This window comes from Heloderma suspectum, chromosome 6 (genome assembly GCF_057233095.1).
Source record: "Heloderma suspectum isolate Gila_16-S chromosome 6, 16-S_ref, whole genome shotgun sequence".
NCBI lineage: Eukaryota > Metazoa > Chordata > Lepidosauria > Squamata > Helodermatidae > Heloderma > Heloderma suspectum.
In genome coordinates this window covers 6,598,230-6,616,724 of record NC_139463.1, presented here as the reverse complement: position 1 = coordinate 6,616,724, position 18,495 = coordinate 6,598,230, and the positions used below count along the sequence as shown (strand labels likewise).

General features: G+C 46.1%; 1 protein-coding gene across 1 annotated transcript in view; it reads left to right on the top strand.

Annotated features, from left to right (window-relative positions):
- The window catches only part of LOC146340422 (uncharacterized), an 86,320-nt gene that overhangs the window by 17,941 nt on the left and 49,884 nt on the right, over positions 1–18,495 (top strand). Inside the window, exons 10-19 of the mRNA XM_084807229.1 lie at positions 682–864; positions 3,679–3,799; positions 4,545–4,720; positions 5,786–5,861; positions 6,202–6,370; positions 8,035–8,203; positions 9,624–9,812; positions 9,931–10,081; positions 11,888–12,015; positions 15,109–15,246. Of these exons, the coding sequence (XP_084663355.1) occupies positions 682–864; positions 3,679–3,799; positions 4,545–4,720; positions 5,786–5,861; positions 6,202–6,370; positions 8,035–8,203; positions 9,624–9,812; positions 9,931–10,081; positions 11,888–12,015; positions 15,109–15,246 (1,500 nt within the window). The remainder of the gene's footprint in view (positions 1–681; positions 865–3,678; positions 3,800–4,544; positions 4,721–5,785; positions 5,862–6,201; positions 6,371–8,034; positions 8,204–9,623; positions 9,813–9,930; positions 10,082–11,887; positions 12,016–15,108; positions 15,247–18,495) is intronic.

Here is an 18,495-nt window from a genome sequence, read left to right as displayed (position 1 = left end):
CACAAGGCTTTCAAATGGACATAGTTAGCTGCTCAGTTTCAGCGAAGTTTCTCAACTCCAATTAGCTCCTTTGATAGCGAGCTAAACAGGAGATTCCTGGATCAGAGTTGCAAACAGGGAAGAACAATGTTTCCATGTCTCACCCTAATGTGGGCCAGCTGAATTCAAAGCCCAAGCAACTTCCCACCGGTCTAGCTCTTGTGATCCTCTGCTCTGAGAATTTCCACCAAAGTAGCAGATGCCTGGTGTGAAGCAGTCCTAGATAAGGGGCAGCCAGATGACAAAACTTGGGGAAGTTTCTTTATAGCAGGGGTGTTGAACTTCTTTCAGCCCAAGGGCAGAATTCAGTTACGGAGAAACTCTCAGGGGCTGCATTCCAGTGGTGGGTGAGGCTGAAGGGCAAAGGCCAGAGGCAGAAAGGGTGGAGCCAAGAATACCAGGATATTTTAGCTTCATGCTCTTTCTGCCAGTAAGTAAGTTTTATGGGGAGGCATTTCGACCTTTTAGAATAGGGATAACCTGCACAAAAACTGGGGGCATGGCCTGTGGAAAGGGGTGTGGCCATGTGGGGAACTCTGGAAGGCTGGATTTGGCTCCCTGGGCTGAGTTTCTGTACCCCTTCATTATAGAAGTGGTTGCTGGATAAGTGTTGATTTCTTTTCATCTCGCTTTCTCTGCTAGGTGTGTGCTCTCCCCAAAGACCATCAGGGTTACGACAAAGTTCTTGGCCTCTGCCTTTGTCAAGCAGACACTCTGGACAGTGTGTGCAACCCCCAGTGCAGGAGACGGCAAAGAAAGATTTTGCAACTGGTCTGTGACCAAGAACAAGCCCGGCTTTCCTTGACTTACAGAAATGGAAGACAGGTAAAAAAAAAAAAAGGAAGAAAAGGCAAATGGCCAGCCACTAGCTTTGCCACAAGCTGCTTTGCCAAGGCAGCGATGGGTTAATGGGCCACACAGTCTGACACCACCCTCCCAAGGAGCTTTTCGCTGAGTCTCACTGCCCCAGATGCTGCTCAACCATATCCCCACCTTTCATCTGGGTTTGACAATGGGGCACCAAATGGCACCAAAATGGCACCAATGACAATGGCACCAAACAGTGGCTGGATTTGGCACTGGGGACATTAGTGGCTGACCCCTAGCACATAGTTTGACTTCTTCAGCTGGGATACTTCCACAATCTTCACCAATAAGCTTGGACTACATTCCTTCCTTGCCTGCCCCTAATGCAATGGCTTTTACAGTGCTGCAAGAAAATCCACTCATAGATGAAATCAGGTTGAATATTGGCATCATTCTCACAAATGGCAAGTAAGGTGGTGAAGCTGCCTTTGGACTGTACCAGCTCATACTGCACGTAGGTAGTTCATGTGATTGAACTTCCCCCCTGTTAAAACACACACACACACACACACAACACACACCCTTAGTACATAGTATACTAACACCAGGGAGAAGGGATTATAGATGAGCCACCTCCTTGATATTTATTTATTTATTTATTACATTTATATCCTGCCTTTCTTCCAAGGAGCTCAAGGCAGTGTATATGATGCTTCTCCTCTCCATTTTATCCTCACAGCAACCCTGTGAGGTCAGTTAGGCTGAGAGTCAGGGAGTAGCCCAAATTCACCCAGTGAGCTTCATGGTTGGGTGAAGACTAGAACCTAGGTCTCCTGAGTCCTAGTCCAGCACTCTAACCACTATGCCATGCTGGCTGTCAGCTCCCAGAGAAGACCAGGTTGCAGCAGTGGGACTGCACAGCAAAGTCATGCCCAGTAAGGGCGTAAGGTAAGATTAGACAATGCAAGTTCCCAACAAGCAGGGCCAGGCCAGGCCTGTCAGGATCTTGGACAGATCATTGCTGGGGCAAAAAATCCCAGCTCCAAGTATAACCTGATGAGATCTGAGGTAGTAGTGACCTACCAAGAAAGAGATCTTGGGGTTCTGGTGGACAGCTCAGCGAAAATGTGTGGCTGCTGGGAAAAAGGCAAATTCCATGTTAGGTAGGCATAATTAGGAAAGGAATTGAGAATAAAACTGCCGAGATCATACTGCCCTTATACAAATCTATGGTGCAACTACACTTGGAATACTGTGTCCACTTCTGGACACCACACCTAAAAAAAGATATTGTAGAGTTGGAAAAAGTGCAGGAAAGGGCAACTAAAATGATTAAAGGGCTGGAGCATCTCCCTTATGAAGGAGGCTACAACAGCTGGGATTGCTTAGCTTGGAGAAAAGGCGAGTGAGGGGAGACATGATAGAGGTGTACAAAACTATGCATGGTGTGGAGAATGTGGATAGGGAGACATTTTTCTCACTCTCTCATAGTACTAGAACCCGGGGTCATCCCATGAAGCTGATGGGTGGGAGGTTCAGGACAGATAAAAGGAAGGGCTTCTTCACACAGCACAGAGTTCAACTATGGAATTCGCTACCACAAGACGTAGTGATGGCCACCAATTTGGATGGCTTTAAAAGGGGGTAGAACAAATTTAAGGAGGATAAGGCTATCAATGGTTGCTAGTTCTTTTGGTTATATGCTACCTCCAGTATCAGAGGTACATCAGTTGCTGGGGAAAATGGGTGGCAGGGTACTGTTGCACTCATGTCCTCCTTGTGGCTTTGCTGTGGGCAACTGGCTGGCCACTGTGTGAACAGAATGCTGGACTAGATGGACCCTTGGTCTGATCCAGCAGGGCTCTTCTTATGTTCTTACTGTTTGAAACCCATCCGCTAAGAGCAAGTTGTCTGAGCAACATGTAGAGGCCTTCTGAAGCCTTCTGAAGGCTGGCAGTCTAGATCTGTATCAACTCCTTCCCCTCTGAGGAGCTGTTGACTTCTTAAAGGGCCATTGTCCAATTCTGCAGCCACTGTCTCCTACAGCCTGAAGGTGGTGAGGAATGCATCAGAAGGATGTCCTCTGAGTCTGAGGAGTCAGGCAAAACCACATCCTTTGGCCTGAGTAGCAGGGCTCCAGAGTAGCAGGCGACAGGTTCGTGGGTGAAGCCTCCGCCTCCTCTGAGCCCTGCTCTGAGCCAGAGAGGGGATTGCGGCCAGAGAACATGGCAAATATGCACTTTTTTTGTGTATAGGAATGTCTTGCCATGGAGGAGCATTTCATCCTGTGAGCAACTCTACTTGTAGACTAAGCTGGTACAGGCCAGGCACAGGCTTACAGTCTCCTCCACTCTTTGTGAGAACTATAGCATCCTTCTGGGATCCCTTAATACTGTTACAGCGAATTGGTAGAATCTGCAATACCTTTGCCAATCATCCCGCATATATCCAGCCTCTTTTTTATCAGTCCAAATGTAGCCAATAAGCAGTGGTACAGTTAGGTCATTTAAGGCTGTAGACTTAACAGTCTTGGCGGGGTGGGGGGGACTCTTTAGATAAGAATGTGTATTACCGGCAAAGCACCTTGGAGAGCTCCTTCAGAGTTCTGACTGAAACCCAGAGCAGGTTCACCGCCCCACTGACATCGGAGCCACCAGCCTCCACTGACCCAATTCAAAATGTGGCGAGCCACCCCTGCTGTGTGTGCGGGCTCCTCCTGTTTGTCCTACTGAGTGGAGCCCTGGACTTCAGCCCCTAAGTCGTGTTCTGGTGGCACCACTGCCAATGTGTGAGACTTGAGTTCTCTGGACTTTTCCTTTAATTTCTTTATAGGCTGACATTTTATTGGAAGAAATAGCAGCTTCCCTGCAAGTGTTAGATCTCCATACTCAAAATTATTGCACCTCAGAGGAGAACAAAGAATCCCGTCCTGTATACATGGTAAAAACAAATGGTAAGGAATAAGTTCCATCTTTTTCTTCTACCTTTCCCCTCCTAACCCCACCTCATTAATATCCCTTTAAATACAAAGACTACGTATAAATACCTTTCATCACCTTTTTATTGTTCCCTCTGACTGAGTTTCCTGCCATAATAGGGAAGATTAACTGAATGCCATGATTTAGATAAATCTGTCATTGGCTGAAGGAACACCATTGTTGTTTTTGGACCATACAGGTAACTACTTTGGCTTCATGACTGATTTATTGAGACAGTGTACTAAACCAAAAGTGACTTGTTCCCCAGTTGGTCTTGATGCTTCAGAGATAGTGCCAGGGCAAATATCTGCCTGAAGTAAGGCAGAGAAAAGCAGGTTGAGCTATGCATGACCCATTGTTTTGGTATATCATTTCAGGAAGGGGATTCTTAGGAGTATACAGTCCTGAACCTGAGCTACTACACTATTTCCTTACCTCAGCTGGGATCTTATCAGCTTCCCAAAATGTACTGCGGACCACAGCCCCCTCAGGTATTTGATGTATCTACACACATATGTACATGTGTGGAGATGTATGTGTATGACATTTCTATCCCGCTTTTTGCTAGATGGCAGCTTGCAATGCAGCTTTCAATGTAAAACATAAAGAGAGCAACCCTATTGGCCCCTAGACAGCATCACATTCCTGGATCCGAGGTTGGAGCCAGTGCTCTGACCTCAGACACAGGAGTCTGAGCTCCCCGCCCCCTCTCCCTCGCAGCAGGAGTGGAGAGAACAACGCAGGCTGTCTCTCTGAGGTTGCAAAGGCAGCTTCGGAAATGCAGTGCGGAAGGCAACCTCAGAGGGAAGGGAAAGGGCACCGGCTGCCTCTTAGGAGGAATCCTCCAGCCTCCCCAGCCTCCTCCCCTCCATCTCCCTGATGCCTTAGCAAGACAGGCAAAAAAGCCCGTCTAGCTGAGTGGGAGGAGCGCGGAGGTGAAGAGCGCCTCTGCTGCTTATCCTGCTCTGCATTGGATGGCCGTCAGCCTCCGAGTTAAATAAAACATGAACAAAAAGCAGCAAATCAAAACAGCAGACAAAAGAACAGAGCCAGCAATTAAAGGCATGGAATTAAATGCCTTTAAAGGTGCCTAAAAGATGGCAAAGAAGGTGCCAGGCACATATATCTGATGAGGGAATTCCATAATTTGAGTGCCACCACCAAGGAGGCCCTCTCTCCAGGAGCCACCTGCCTGACTTCCAAAGTGGGGGCACCCAGAAAACAGCCTCTGAAGATCTTAACTGATGGGAGGGTTTATATGGGCAAAGACAGTCCTTCAGAAAAAGGAACGAGGCCCGCAAGCTAAAATGAATGTGATTTTTACCCTATTTTCTATTCATATATATTATTTATTTATTATTATTTAATTTAAAATATTTCTAGGCTATATTTCAGGGCAGGAGCCCTCCCAAGGTGCCTTAAAACAATAAAATCCCATATAGTAAAAACTGATAGTGATAAAATGGCAAAAATTCATAAAAACAACAGACACCGGCTATAAAATATCTGGCCTTGACAATATTAAAGTCTATGATGCAATTGCAGCTACAAAACAGAACTGTCCAATAAAACATAATTGTATTTTATTTATTTAATAGATATATATGTCGCTGTCCATATTTAAAAATATAAGCAGTTAGAGGGGAAGGCCAGAGAAAATAAGTATTCAAGGTCTTCCTAAAAGCCTGCAGTGATGGAACCTGACAGACAATCATTAGATTCATCAGGGCCCATCACTGCAAACTAGCATAGCACAGGAGATCTGTTCTGTGCTATGCTAGCTGGTACATTGTTGCTCTCATCAGCCTATAGACTGAAAGCACAACAATTGTTATAGAACAAGGAAGGAAACTTCTGGCCCACGGTCCTCATCTGTCTTATGCTGGGGCCCAGTCTGGCCTGTAGAGGGTTGAGCACTGTCTGTAGGCCCCTGCCCACCCCAAGCCCCACCCCCTGGGCAGAGAGGAATCCCCAGGTTATCTCCAATTGGAGATAACAAAGGGATTCCCCTTTGCATCGCTCACCTTCCATCAGAGGGTGAGTGCTGCAAAGAGGAATCCCTTTGTTATCTCTGATCAGAGATTGGAGATAAGCTGGCAACTTCCCTATACCACTCATCCGGGGCTTGAAGGAGCTGGTTCCTGGAAAACCAGGCTGAGTCTCTTTCTCTGTGCAAAGGGAGGCACGGGGGTCCGCCTTAAAAAAAAAAAAAAAATTAAGTGGGCAGGTTGGATGATGTTATGGGAGGGAGGAACTTTGGGGTGGAGCCCTTTGGAGTTCTGACTAAGCGGATGCACTGCCCCACTGAAATAGGAGCCACCAGCCTCTGCTGTCCTGTGTGCAGATGCTACTTCACTGAGGTTTTATGTTCTCACAGGGACATCTGGCAAAGAAGACTCTAGATTTTACAGGTTACCGTTCCAGCAGCCTTCCAATGCTACATTAAAAATTACGTTTACTGGCATCTTTAACCCAACCACGTGCCTCAGAATTCACGACATCATCATGTTCATGGTTTCTAAAGAGCATTATCCAGTTTATGATGTGTAAGTACCAATTCTGAACCCAGGAGAGCTTGGCTGGACCACTGTTCTGTAGCCCACAGGAAGAATGAGCAATTCTTGTTAACATAAGAAGATGTGTTATAGTGGGGCTGTTCACAAAACATGTTGTCTGAACCCAAGACATTTTCTGCAAGGCGGCTTGTTAACTGAACAACCCAACAACAAACCACGGGTTCTCAAGGTGGCTTGTTTGAGAAAAAGAAGCCACACTGCATGGCTAACCAGCCACTCCACAGAAAATGTCCTGGGTTCAGACAATACACTAACCCACAGTTCAACAAACAACCCATGGTTTAACAACAACCCACACAGAGTGTTGTGCCAACCTAGTCACTGAGTCAGATCATTGGTGCACAAAGCTCAGTATTGTCAACACAGATTAACAGCAGCACTCTAAGGTTTCACAGAGGGGTCTTTCCCAGCCCTGCCCGGAGGTGCCAGGGACTGAGCTGGGACCTTCTGTAAGCAAAGAAGGTGATTTGCCAACAAACACCGTCCCCATAGTTCAAGAATGACATGCAGATCACATTCATCAGACACAGGTATGCTCTTGCACTATACATGTGAGATTGTTTGTAGATCACAACATTTCATATTCAAATGCATCTAGCTGATTATTTGACATATCTTAGTTACTAAGGGCAGATCAGCAACAGAGCAACTTTCCATCATTTGGGGCGGAAAGGCGCGATAATAAATATATAAACAAATAAACTGTCCAGGGAAGCCCCAGAATCTGCTTTCTGAGAGGATTTTGTGGAAAGACTGGGCAGGGATTGGTCAGGAGTGCTTTAAGCTGGGGTAGGCAACATGTGGCCCAGAGCATGTGCAACTTACCATGTGCTCCCTCTTGCCTCCACTGCCCCACTGGAAGCACTGCCCTAGAGTTTTGGGCTTCTACCAGTCTGCCAAACTGCTATTTGGAGGTCTGGCAGGAGCTCGGTATGTTTGTGTGTGTGTGTGTGTGTGTGTATGTGTGTGAGTGTGTGCACGTATGTACTCTTCTTGTATTCTTATGTTCCCTTTCAACACTACGCACTTTTCTCATAACTGCTACAGTTCTCATCTGGTTGGATGTTAGGATGCATGCCTTGTGGTAGACACCTTTACATTCCTTTGTGACACTTTCATGAGAATTTCATCACCAATTTGCTCTTCTCAAGCATCAACAGTGAGTAAATTTACTTACACTGTTGGCATTCACCCATGGAGAGTTTAAAAAGCAAATGTTTGTACAAGATGGCACTCGGATAGTGGGTGAACATAGGCAATTACATCACATATTTCCTGGGTGGTTAACAACAACATCCTACCACCTGATTGCCGTCTTGATCCATTTTCTCCCTGGATAGTAATAAATACATGCAGTAGAGTTACTGTCAACACAGAATACAGCCCTATTTCCTTGATCTGTGGCCAATTAATTGTGCGTTGGAGGGCAGCAACTTCCTTTGAAAAACGACGCCCAGCCCTCACATGTGAAACCATCTTGGGCTTCTAATTCTTGATATGTTTTGCTTAATTTTGCATTCACTGTCTTGTTCATCATACTAATGAGGGAAGTGGAAATAAAAATACAAGTTCCCTTTCTAGAATTTAAGACCGTACGGGCAGCCAACTGTTTCATCGTGTATCTCTGTTCGTAGAAACAACCTTTACAACACAAACCGTGAGTTTGACTGGGGAGGTTTCCGCAGCCTAGCCGAGGAAGCTACATTGGCCTCCAGCTTCTCCAGCTTTTTCCTCTTCTTTTACCAGTTCCATGATCCTGGAACTTACGTCCTGAGGCTAAGTAGCAACCAGCACAAAAGAATGGTTTGTTTCATGTCATGGCATGTTTGCTTACAAAGTCGGGTTTCCAATGCACTCTGATAATAGTGCTCTGCAATGGGGGGTGTATCATGTCTTATGACAGGGATGGGCACCTTGTTCAACCTTTTATTTATTCATTTCTTTCTTTACATAATCTCTAGACCTCTTGTCAGTATAAAACTCCTGGGGCAGAGTACAATCATTAAAAAAATCACAATAAAATGGCATAAAAACATGAAAATCAAAGCACAGAAACAGCAGCCATAAAAAAGCAATAAAATCTGGTAGGGCTGTGTCACAAAATTAAAATGAGTGATGAAGCATACTGAGATGCCTGGGCAAATTAAAAAAAAAGTGTTCGCCTGGCACCAAAAGAACAACACAATTGGTGCCAGGTGAGCTTCCCTGGAGAAGCCATGACCAAACAGGCCCTCTCTTCCCAGTCACCCATGTTCTTAACTTTGGGTGGAGAGCCCCTTTGCAAGGACTACCTGAAGGGTGGAGGGTTCAGGAAGGTTTGTCCCCTTTCCCTGGCCTCACTGACTTTTCCCCAACCACCAACAGTTTGGTGGTTTCCCAGCTTTTGTGAAGTTTTCCCCCCCATTCTATAAGGTTGAAATGCCTCTCCCAAGCTTGGGTTACTGGCAGTAAAAGCTTTAAGCTAAAAATAAGCCTTCAGCCCATCACTTTTCACTTTGGCCTGCTGAAATGGAGTTCAGCCCTTGGGCTGCAAGAGGTTCTGCAACCCAGGTCTATAGACAGCATTTTAGCCATCATGCTTTTCTCCTACCTGTCCTAGTCTAGGAGATGGTTCAAGGGAAAGAGCTTGCTTCCATTTGGCACTCAGCAAACACAATTAGGGAGGAACAGTGAGCTAGCCACTGGTCTAATCTTGGGTGGTCCCAGGCTCTCGTTGCTATTTGAATTAAATCAAACAGAGTTTGTTTGTTTGTTTGTTTGTTTAGCACCATCTGTTAGGGTGACCACGTGACCTACTTTACAGAGGGAAGTTCTCTGAGGACAGTCCTCTATTTTAAACTGGTTGCCCAATCCAAGTCCAATTCAAAGGTACAGGAGAGCAGAGGCCTTGGAGTTGCCCATCAGCAGTTAGCACCCCTGCAGGCATGGGGGAGGGGGGGATTTAACCCTTTCCTTGTCTGCTGCAGTCCTGATGATGCAATTGGTCTTGGAAGGAAAACTCCAGTTGGCACCAATGGAACATTTCTCCTGCCTTGATCCCATTAATTATCACCCCTTTGCTCAGTGGATGCAATTTGCATTTTAAAAGACCCTGCAAAGGTGCATTTAACTGGCACATCTAGTTTTGCCCTTTGAAATTGTATGAGTTTGCCTTTCTATCACTGCTGTTATTGGATGTGCCCCTGACCTGGGTTTTCTGTGTCTGTACGTTTGTTTTGTGAAGTACGTCAGAGTCATGCCATACGGTGGGCAATGCTATGAGGAGGGCCCTTTCTTCCCAACGACTCCTAGGCATGTTGTACAAGTGGGTATTGCAAGGATCCCGGACGTTGTTCTGAAACCCGATTGGCAAGCAATTCTAGGAATAGTAATAGGACTCATCTTTCTCCTCATAGTCTGCCTGCTACTGACTGTGAGTAAACAAAAAGAAAACAACAGCCTCAATTTTCTGCATGCGTGCATGCAAAGCTTTCCCTGGAAAAATGGAAATGTTCCCACACCTGTAAACCCTTTGGCCTTAAATTTTGCAGATTCTTTGTCGAGCCTTTGGCTGGTCCAGGAAAGGAAGTCCCCACCCTTCCTTCCGAAAGCTGCAGCTGAAATATGATCTAGATAAATATTCTTCCAGAGAAGCAAAGGTCATTACAATCAGAAAATATCACCCTGGGATGCAGAAAGCAGGTAGTCTGGAGAAGAATTCCAGCCATGTGGAGAAGAGAGAAGGTATAATCAAAAAAGAAATAAAAAAGGACATGATAAAGACATTGCATGTAGACAAGGAACGGAATCATATTTGATGGATGCTCCCACTGGAAAATGCTGCTTCACAAGATGCATCGTAAATTCTCTCCTTGTTGCCAACTCACATTTAAATTAATTTAGACCATAGGAGGTCTGTTGAGAAGGATCTCAATAGACCTTAACGGATCTTAAAGCCAGTGTGATCCAATGACTAATTTGCTGTTGTTGTTAACCAGGAAGACCCAGATTCCAAACCCATCCTAGCCAAATGTTCATTGGATATTGTAGAGTTGGAAAAAAATGCAGAAAAGGGCAAGTAAGGGCACAATCCTATGCATGTTTAGACAGGGAAAAGTCCTACAACTCTCAGCATTTCCCAGCCAGTTCTTCTATGGGGAAAGGTTACAATGTCTGGGAATGTTTAGCTTAGAAAAAGGGCAATGAAGGGGTATATGTTAGAAGTAGGGGTGTACGAAACCCACTAACCATTCTGTCCAGGCGTCCACGGGGGAGGGGAGGCGATCCGTCCCTCCCCCCGGAATCCTGCCTGGCTGGCTCCACTCCGTGGCAACTCCACGGAGCCGCCGGCTGCGGCCGCCCACAGCCAGACTTCCGTCCGCTGCCAGGCTGCAGCTGCAAATGGCGTCGAGCATAGGGGATGCCATTTGCGTCCCTGCCCTTGGCCATAATTGGCTACATAAATATTTATGTAGCCAATCATGGCCAAGGGCAGGGACGCAAATGGCGTCCGCTATTCCCAATGCCATTTTGTTCCGCAGCCCGGCAGCTGATGGCTGCAGAACAAAGACGGCGACCCTGACCAGCCGCCACCAGGTAGGTCCCATCCTGGGGGGATTTCGGGGGGTGGCGGGGGGGTTGTCTGTTCTGCCACAGACTACGGGGGGCTGGATTCCAAAGAATCCAGCCTCATTGGAGTCCATGGCAGATTTCTCCACCATTCTTGGTTAGAAGTGTACAAAATTATGCATTGTGTGGAGAAAGTGGATAGGGAGACATTTTTCTCACTCTCTCACAATAATAGAATGGGTCATTCCATGAAGCTAGTTAGTGGGAAATTCAGGACAGATAAAAGGAAGTACTTATTCACAAAGTGCATAGTTAAATGATGGAATTCACTACCACAAGGTGTAGAGATGGCCACCAGTTTGGAAGGCTTTAAAAGGGGGTTGGACAAATTCATGGAAGATAAAGCAATTAATGGCTACTAGTCCTGATGGCTATATGCTACCTTCAGTATCAGAGGCAGTATGCCTCTGTACACCAGTTGCTGGGGAACATGGGCAGGAGGATGCTGTTGCACTCATATTCTCCTTGTGAGATTCTCATCGATAGCTGGTTGGCCACTGTGTGAACAGAATGCTGCTGGACAAGATGGACTTTAGTCTGATCCAGCATCAGTCTTCTTATGTTCTTATGGATGGCTTTTTTTTTTATCCAAATCACTACAGCCTCTGTTTCCTGACTGTGGAATGGGGATAGTAATCTACTTTATAGCCAGGTTGAAACCATGTTTATCTGCTATTGGGACATGTCCAAGTAAACATATTAACAAGATTTAATTTATATTGTTAAATGTATGTATTCCATATGAAATGATGGTTGTTGTACCTTCTTCTTCCCCACACTGCCATGTTTCCCTATTACTATTCTTACTGTGTAGTCATTACTCCTATTCTGTGCCTATTTATACTAGTAATCAAGCATTCACTTTAGCTCTCTTCCTAGGTAAGTGTGAAATATGGGACTCCGAAGAACAGCTAGACCTGGACTCATTCAACACCAATGTCTTCTTTGAAATTCTGGTGACCCAGTCTATGGCAGTTACTGCCAAATTGAGCCAATTCAAGGAAGAGGTACCTAGGGATTATTTCCAACCTTATTTCCAATGAAGCTTATTTAGAATGGGTTGCCAGAGCTGGTACCCTGGAGGCAAGAGGATGGTTCAGCAACTACAGGCAACCAGGGACATGCGAGCAGCTCAACCTTTACCTGTGGCAGGAGCTTTGCAGAGCCAGATGGGATGGGATGCTGCTGGTTCCTTTGGTCACCTGAGCCTTGCAGAGCTGGGAGTTGCAGTACCAGTCTCTGGCCATCTGCAGTAATGGCACTACAGTGTAGTCCCAATCAGGACAGCTCCTGCTTGCAAACTGCCATGGCTGTTCAGGAAATAAGACATTTGGGCCTTCCTCTGGTATTCCTGGTTCATGACGTCTCAGAGCTGTAGGGTATATTTTAAGTCTCCTCGGATATTTTAAAGTAGGGGCAAGGAACCCTTTCAGCCCAAGGGCCATATTCCCTCTTGGCTAACCTTCTGGGGGCCACTCACCAGCAGCGGATGGTGGTAGGGATGTATGCATTTAGTTAAATCAATTCCATCTGTCTTTTGCAGATTTTGGGGCATCTTTCATTTCATCATCCACTCACTGACAGAATCGGATTTTTTAAAACCAGAATCTAGTTCTACTTGCACTAAGTTGCATTTGTGCTAATGTGCATTAGTTACTGTGAATTAGCACAAATCCCCCCAAAAGTGAAAAACTGGTCCGCAAGTCTGCGGAACCTGAGTGGCTCAGAAAAAGCTGCGAAATTCATAGGTCAGAGTCATAGAAATCCAAACTCATCTGAATCCATTGCAGATTTGTCTGACATCCCTGGGTGGCAGCAATGGAAAAACTGAGTGGGGTCATCCCACATTCTCTCTCATACATGCGATACACAGACACACCTATACATACACTTCTGTACAGAACACACCCATCTATTCTCACACGTAAAACACCCATTGATTCACACACACACACATATATTCTCTTTCACACCCTGCATGGTAATTAGGCATGAAAAAAGCCTCAAACCTAATTGCGGCGGGGGGGGGGGTGTGTTGGTGACTCCAGTTCCGAAGGGGCTGGGATTCCATTCAGAGTTTTAGTTACCACCAGCCAAAACGCTAATGGTGCTATCCAAGGCCCTGAAAGGTGCTATCCAAGGTGCTGAACTCTATCCTCAAACTGGGTTCAGCACCCTGCATAGCACCATTAGAGTTTTGGCTGGTGGTGAGTATCACAACAAACTGTGGCAAATTCTGAAAGAGATGGGAGTACCAGACCACCTTACCTGTCTCCTGAGAAACCTGTACGAGGGTCAAGAAGCAACAGTAAGAACCGGACATGGAACAACCGAGTGGTTCAAAATTGGGAAAGGAGTACAATAAGGCTGTATATTGTCACCCTGCTTATTTAATTTATATGCAGAGTACATCATGAGAAATGCCGGGTTGGATGAATCACAGATCAGAATTAAGATTGCCGGGAGAATTATCAACAACCTCAGATATGCAGACGATACCACCCCAATGGCAGAAAGCGAAGAGGATCTAAAGAGCCTCTTGTTGAGGGTGAAAGAGGAGAATGCAAAAGCTGGTTTGAAACTCAACATTCAAAAAACTAAGATCAATGCATCTGGCCTCATCACTTCCTGGCATATAGAAGGGGAAGAAATGGAAGCAGTGACAGATTTTATTTTCTTGGGCTCCAAGATCACCGCAGACGGTGACTGTAGCCATGAAATTAAAAGATGCTTGCTCCTTGGGAGGAAAGCTATGACAAACCTAGACAGCATAGTAAGAAGCAGAGACATCACCTTGCCGACAAAGGTCCGTCTAATCAAAGCTATGGTTTTCCCAGTAGCAACGTAGCTGTGAGAGCTGGACTATAAGGAAGGCTGAGCACCGAAGAATTGATGCTTTTGAACTGTGGTGCTGGAGAAGACACTTACGAGTCCCCGGGACTGCAAGGAGGTCCAATCAGTCCATCCTAAAGGAAATCAACCCTGACTGCTCATTGGAAGGACAGAGACTGAAGCTGAAGCTCAAATATTTTGGCCACCTAATGCAAAGAGAAAACTCCCTGGACAAGACCCTGATGCTGGGAAAGATTGAAGGCAAAAGGAGAAGGGGACAGCAGAGGATGAGATGGCTAGGTAGCATCACCGCTGCAATGAATATGGACTTGAGCACACTGCGGGAGAGAGCGGAGGACAGGGAGGCCTGGTGTGCTATGGTCCATGGGGTCACGAAGAGTCGGACACGACTGAACGACTGAACAACAACAACAAAAGTAAAACCCTGAATGGAATCACAGCCCTCCTGAAACTGAGTCATCAGTCATGGGGGGGGGGTGTCATGTTCAGGGGGTTGCAACACACATGAGGGGCAAGTTAACTTTTCCTTCCTTAGCTGCAAACACCTCCCAAAATTGCCCCCCAGGCAACATTTAGACTTTCAAAAAATCCTCTCATGGTGGGTAATGGGAGCCTTTTTTCAAAGCTAATTGTTGTGCAGGGAGTGATTTTCAGGGGGAGGTTGTTGTTCATGGGGAGGGTTAACCATTCCCTCCCCTGGCTTTAGAAAGAGCTTCTGTTGACACCAGTGGCAGCTAGTGCCCATTGGGGCTGGTGGGGCAGAGGACAGGGCAGATGCTTGACATCCTACTGGGATTGCCAGAGGAGTCCAGGAGAAGACCACATGTGGGACTTGCAAGCATTGAGGCAAATGTACCTGGTTGTGAGGGATCTCTCTGCCACAAGTGGGTTGGGAAAAGGCAGGGGGTCACTGCCCCATTTGCCCCAAATATAGAGCCCCCTCTGGTTGACACCAATGGAAGCTTTGTTAAACGAAGCCAAATTACTGTGCGGGGTGGGGTGTGTGGAGGGGAGGAAGCAGGGTGAGAAGGGGAGGGGTGTGGGCCACATGGTTCCCCACCCACCCCCTTTAAAGGATGCTGCCCCCTCTTCCTCTGTTCTGCCTGCCTTTTGACTGTCATCTAGCATGTAATTGTAAACATTATGTATGTATTATTGTCACATGCGCAGTGAACTTTAGCCATACAACTGATGCCGGACCAACAAACGCAACCTAGTCATTCTGTGCATTTTCATTTCCTTTGCAGCTAAAAATCTTGTACTGCAAACTTCTGGATGAAGCAGCCTCCCTCAGAGATCTTTGGGTAGCAAAGATGTGCATCCCTGACAGAGTGGAAACTTGCAACGATGCCCTCATGGAGAACTACACCAAAGCAAAACAGCAGGTAGAGGACTGGAAGAATCAGAGGCCCCATGCAGATGATCAGTTACTTCAAATTAAGGAAAGCCCTAGAACACCTTAACTCGGGGGTGGGCAACCTTTTTTCTGTCAAGGACTGCATTCCCTTGTGGGTAATTGGTCAGGTGGGGCGGGGGGCACATGTCAGTGGTGAATAGAGCCAAAGCCAATGGTGGGCACACTAGATCCAAAAGTGGGTGGGATCACTCCTTTTCTCTTTTTGCCCCACTTTCCTGTCTCTCCCTCTTCCTTCCCATGCAGCAGGCTGCCAGGGAAGGGGCAGATTGCTCTTACCAGAGTTCTGAGCTGATCGCATGCAGAGAGCCTTTGAAGTTAGGCTGAGGGCCGCATTAAGACCTCAGTCTACAGATGGCCACTCCTGGCTGAATGTCTTTATTGTTCACACTGAGTAAGAGCAGTGAAATGAGGATGGAGCTGAAACACAAAGTGGACTGTGCCTCCTCGCTATTTCTGAACTATTTACGTCAATGCTCCCAAGAAGCTAGGTCTTTAAACCTTCCTTCCGTATTTGGTTGGATACCAAGAGGCTGCCATTTGGTTGCTTCATCCCTGGAGGGCTAGAAGTTATAATGATTTCTGCTTTAATCCATTTCAAGCTTTAATCCATTTAATTGACAGATCAGTTCAGCTTAGGCAAACTGATTAATCAGTGGGGGTATGTGTTAATTGTTCTGCTGAGACTCAAGGGCAGATCTATTTATCTTTTGAAACCATTACGACTGTCAAAGAAATATATTAAAGATGGCCAAATGATGGATCATAGCTTTTGTTTATGAGCTCAACTCACAATTGCTTCAGTGTCCTCAAGAAGGTTCCTGTATTGAAGTTTCATTAACATGCGTGTAGTTTGTTACTGTTTCATTCATTAACAAGTTTCATTCATTAACAATGAAGAAAGTGTTAATTTGTGGATTGCCCTTGTTGCAATGATGTTGTTCAGTCGTTCAGTCGTGTCCGACTCTTCGTGACCCCATGGACCATAGCACGCCAGGCCTTCCTGTCCTGCGCTCTCTCCCGGAGCGTGCTCAAGTTCATATTCATTGCATCCGTGATGCTATCTAGCCATCTCATCCTCTGCCGTCCCCTTCTCCTTTTGCCTTCAGTCTTTCCCAGCATCAGGGTCTTTTCCAGGGAGTTTTCTCTTCGCATTAGGTGGCCAAAATATTTGAGCTTCAGCTTCATTATCTGTCCTTCCAATGAGCACTCAGGGCTGATTTCCTTTAGGATGGACTGATTTGACCTCCTTGCAGTCCAGGGGACTCGTAAGTGTCTTCTCCAGCACCACAGTTCGAAAGCATCAATTCTTCGGCGCTCAGCCTTCCTTATAGTCCAGCTCTCACAGCCATACATTACTACTGGGAAAACCATAGCTTTGATTAGACGGACCTTTGTCGGCAAGGTGATGTCTCTGCTTCTTACTATGCTGTCTAGGTTTGCCATAGCTTTCCTCCCAAGGAGCAAGCGTCTTTTAATTTCATGGCTACAGTCACCGTCTGCGGTGATCTTGGAGCCCAAGAAAATAAAATCTGTCACTGCTTCCATTTCTTCCCCTTCTATATGCCAGGAAGTGATAGGGCCAGATGACATGATCTTAGTTTTTTTAATGTTGAGTTTCAAACCAGCTTTTGCACTCTCCTCTTTCACCCTCAACAAGAGGCTCTTGAGATCCTCTTCGCTTTCTGCCATTAGGGTGGTATCGTCTGCATATCGGAGGTTGTTGATAATTCTCCCGGCAATCTTAATTCCGACCTCTGATTCATCCAACCCGGCATTTCTCATGATGTACTCTGCATATAAGTTAAATAAGCAGGGTGACAATATGCAGCCTTGTCGTACTTGTCAATGATGATGGACAAGCAAATGCAGCTCCTCTTCTCTATATATTTCTTTATTATTCAAGAATGCAAAGGCTGCCCATTTCTAGGTCTCATTAGCAATCCCAGGGCAGCTAATAACAAATAAAAGCACAGAATTTAACAAGAAAATCAAGCCAGGGGCATAAAAGAGAAAAATCAAATATAAACTCACAACAGCAGAATAAACATGTAAAAGGTCATCTAAAAACTAAACAGCCTGAGAGAATTAAAAATAAAAATGCCCTCTTAAAAGCAATGAGTATGCACCAAGCAAGTCTTCTTGGGGAGAGCATTCTGGGGGCGGGGTGCTGCTGCCATCAAAAAGGCCCTTTTCCCATGCTCCAGGTGAGGAACACAGTGAAGAGCCTCTGAGGATGCTTCTGACATAAGGGTAGGGAACTGTAGGACCTTTTTCTGTCTAAACATGCATAGGGTTGTGCCCTAATGGTGGATTACTTATGAGAGGTTGAGATGGCTGAGTGGGAGAATGGATTAAAGGGAACACAGATATTGGAGGGACCCTTAGAGAGCACATTTTGTCTTTGCATTGCTTCCTTCTTCTCTTCCTCAAACCTAACTCTTTCTAGGGGTTACACAAATTCCTGGGGGAGAAAGCTACAAATGGCGGCTAGTCCTGATGCCTGTATGCTACCTTCAATATCAGAGTATGTGCCTGTATACCAGCTGCTAGGGAACATGGGTGGGATGGCGCTGTTGCACTCATGTCTTACTTGTTGGCTTCCATTGAGGTAGCTCGTTGGCCACTGTGTGAACAGAATGTTGGCCTAGATGGACCCTTAGTCTGATCCAGCATGGATCCTTTTATGTTCTTATGTCAGGGTGGGGCTGAAACCAGTTTGAGCTTGCTGTTCCTGGAAACTGGCTAGTTTACATGGAACGAAAAGGCTTCATAGATTCATAGAATAGTAGGGTTGGAAGGGGCCCACAACACCACTGAGTCCAACCCCCTGCTCAGTGCAGGAATCCAAGTCAGAGCATCCCTAACAGATGGCTGTCCAGCCTCATCTTGAATGCCTCCAATGTGGGACAGCCCACTACCTCCCTAGGGCATTGGTTCCATTGTCGTATTGCTCTAACAGTCAGGAAGTTTCTCCTGATGTTCAGCCAGAATCTGGCTTGCTGTAACTTGAGCCCATTATTCCGTGTCCTGTACTCTGGGATGATGGAGAAGAGATCCTGGCCTTCCTCTCTGTGACAACCTTTCAAGTACTTGAAGAGCGCTATCATATGTCCCCTCAGTCTTCTCTTCTCAAGGCTAAACATGCCCAGTTCAGTCTCTCTTCATAGGGCTTTGTTTCCAGTCCCCTGATCATCTTTGTTGCCCTCCTCTGAACCCT